The 1,912-nt window shown below is 66.1% G+C and overlaps 1 protein-coding gene across 1 annotated transcript; it reads left to right on the forward strand.

Annotated features, from left to right (window-relative positions):
* Positions 1-210: 210 nt before the first annotated feature.
* LOC105311557 (tumor necrosis factor receptor superfamily member 14-like) lies at positions 211-1,802 on the forward strand. The gene is given in 3 exon segments (XM_011387531.2): positions 211-608; positions 712-767; positions 769-1,802. Coding segments are annotated over 3 exon segments (360 nt in total). The 5' UTR covers positions 211-475; the 3' UTR covers positions 940-1,802.
* The last annotated feature ends 110 nt before the right edge of the window (positions 1,803-1,912 follow it).

Genomic DNA, 1,912 nt, shown 5'->3' on the forward strand with positions numbered 1-1,912 from the left:
TCACATCCTGTGGCTGACCTCCACCCACAGCCGCAGCGCTGTCCTGGGAGATAATGTGTGTGTAGGGGTGGGAGGGGCTTCTTGGTGGGAGGTGCCGCCTAGTGTTTGTGCATAGGGGTGGCCCTCTAGGCCAGTGTGGCTTCCCTATAGCCCGGGCGGTCACCTCCCAGGACAGCCCTCCGACGGACAGCACAGCCTCCGTCCACCAGGCCTGCTGCGTCCAGCACAGGGAAGCAGGGGCCCAGAGCTGGTCCTGGCAGGCTGGGCTCTGGCTTTCTGTGTGCTGGGGGTCCCACGCTGGGGGCTGGGGACAGAGGCCGCAGACCGGCCAAGCCACACCCCAGGCTCCTAGGGTCTCCACGGGCCACGGACAGATCCCGGAGCCTGTCCTGGGACCCCTGCATCATCCTCGTGGGGCAGAGCTGCGGCGGCCACCCACGGAGCGGGGGCTGAGGCCCGGACAGCGCGTCCCCCAATGCCCCCTCCTCATCGCCCTCAGGCCCTGTGCTTCCTTCTCCTGGGGTGTCCCCACTGTGCCCTGGCGATGTCCCCGTGCAAAGAGGACGAGTACCCGGTAGGGGCCGAGTGCTGCCCCAAGTGCAGCCCAGGTGCGTGCAGCCTGCAGGGGCCTCCGCGGGCCGGGAGTGGGGGCCGGGTGGGCCGGGCACTCCCGAAGGGCCCCCGTCCTGACGTGAGGACCCCTGGGCGCAGGTTACCGGGTGCACAAGCCATGTGGGAAGGACACGGGCACGTTCTGTGTTCCCTGCGCCTTGGGGGACCTACACTGCCCACCTCAACGGCCTGAGCGAGTGTCTGCAGTGCCGGGTCTGTGACCCAGGTAAGAACATGGCCATGCTCAGCCGTGAGATCCCATGGTCCCAGCACAGGTGTGACCGCAAGGACCACGGCTGCCCTGGGCCAGGCCCGCCCCGCCTCTGAGGGGACCCCTGACCAGGGACCCTACAAGGGAGCCTCAGGCCCATGGCCACACCCCTCTCCCAGAGTGGGCTGGTGCCGGCTTGTCACTGGATCAGCCGGGCTGTCCAGGGCTCAGACGTCTGATCCCATCGCAAGGGCACCGCAGCCTGGGGCAAACCCCAACTGGCAGAGGGTCCCGCACTGCCTGGCCCTGCCGTGGGCCCCCTGCACCCTCAGTACAGGTTCTCGGGACCCCCAGCCCCCCACACATGCCCCAGGCCTCTCCTCAGGCTGAGCACCGGACCCTCGGCTTTCTTCCTGCCCAGGGCAGGTGGTCTGGGAGGGGCACTCTGGAGGGAGGGCAAGGCAGAAGTAGAGGCTGGAATGCTTTGGGGTTCAGCGGGGCGGGGTAAGGGGAGCTGAGCCTCGTGCTGCACCCACAGATTCCCGGAAGAAAGCACTTGTCTGACTGGGCTGAGGTGGGGCCGGCTTTCAGGGCTGGGTGGCCTGGGCCTGGGCCACACCTCTTTGGCCAGCCCATGGTGACTGTGGCCCCCACTTCCTGTCTGGGCGCAGGCTGGGAGGACGTCTCACTGCCCCTAGAGTTCTGGTCCCCTGTCTAGAAGACCCCTCCGCCATCTCGTCCCCCCCAGGGCGGGCCCTTCCATGCCTGCTGCTACTTCTGTCCCTCAAAGCCCTTTTGGGATGCACCCCTGTGTCCAGCTCCCCCAGGCTGAGCCAGGGGTGCACCCGGCATCGGCCCAAACAGGAGCAGAGTTGGGGTCCAGACACACACCCACACACATGCACTCGCACACACCCTCACATGCACACACCCTCGCACACCCACATATGCACACTCACACATGCACGTGCGCACACACGTGCACACAATAACATCCACAAACATGCACACACATACACACACACCATGTGGCACATACGCACGCACACATTCTCACATGCACATGTGCACATACATGCACACGATAAC

The sequence above is a fragment of the Pteropus vampyrus genome, unplaced genomic scaffold, assembly GCF_000151845.1.
Source record: "Pteropus vampyrus isolate Shadow unplaced genomic scaffold, Pvam_2.0 Scaffold1000004917, whole genome shotgun sequence".
NCBI classification, from domain to species: Eukaryota; Metazoa; Chordata; class Mammalia; order Chiroptera; family Pteropodidae; genus Pteropus; species Pteropus vampyrus.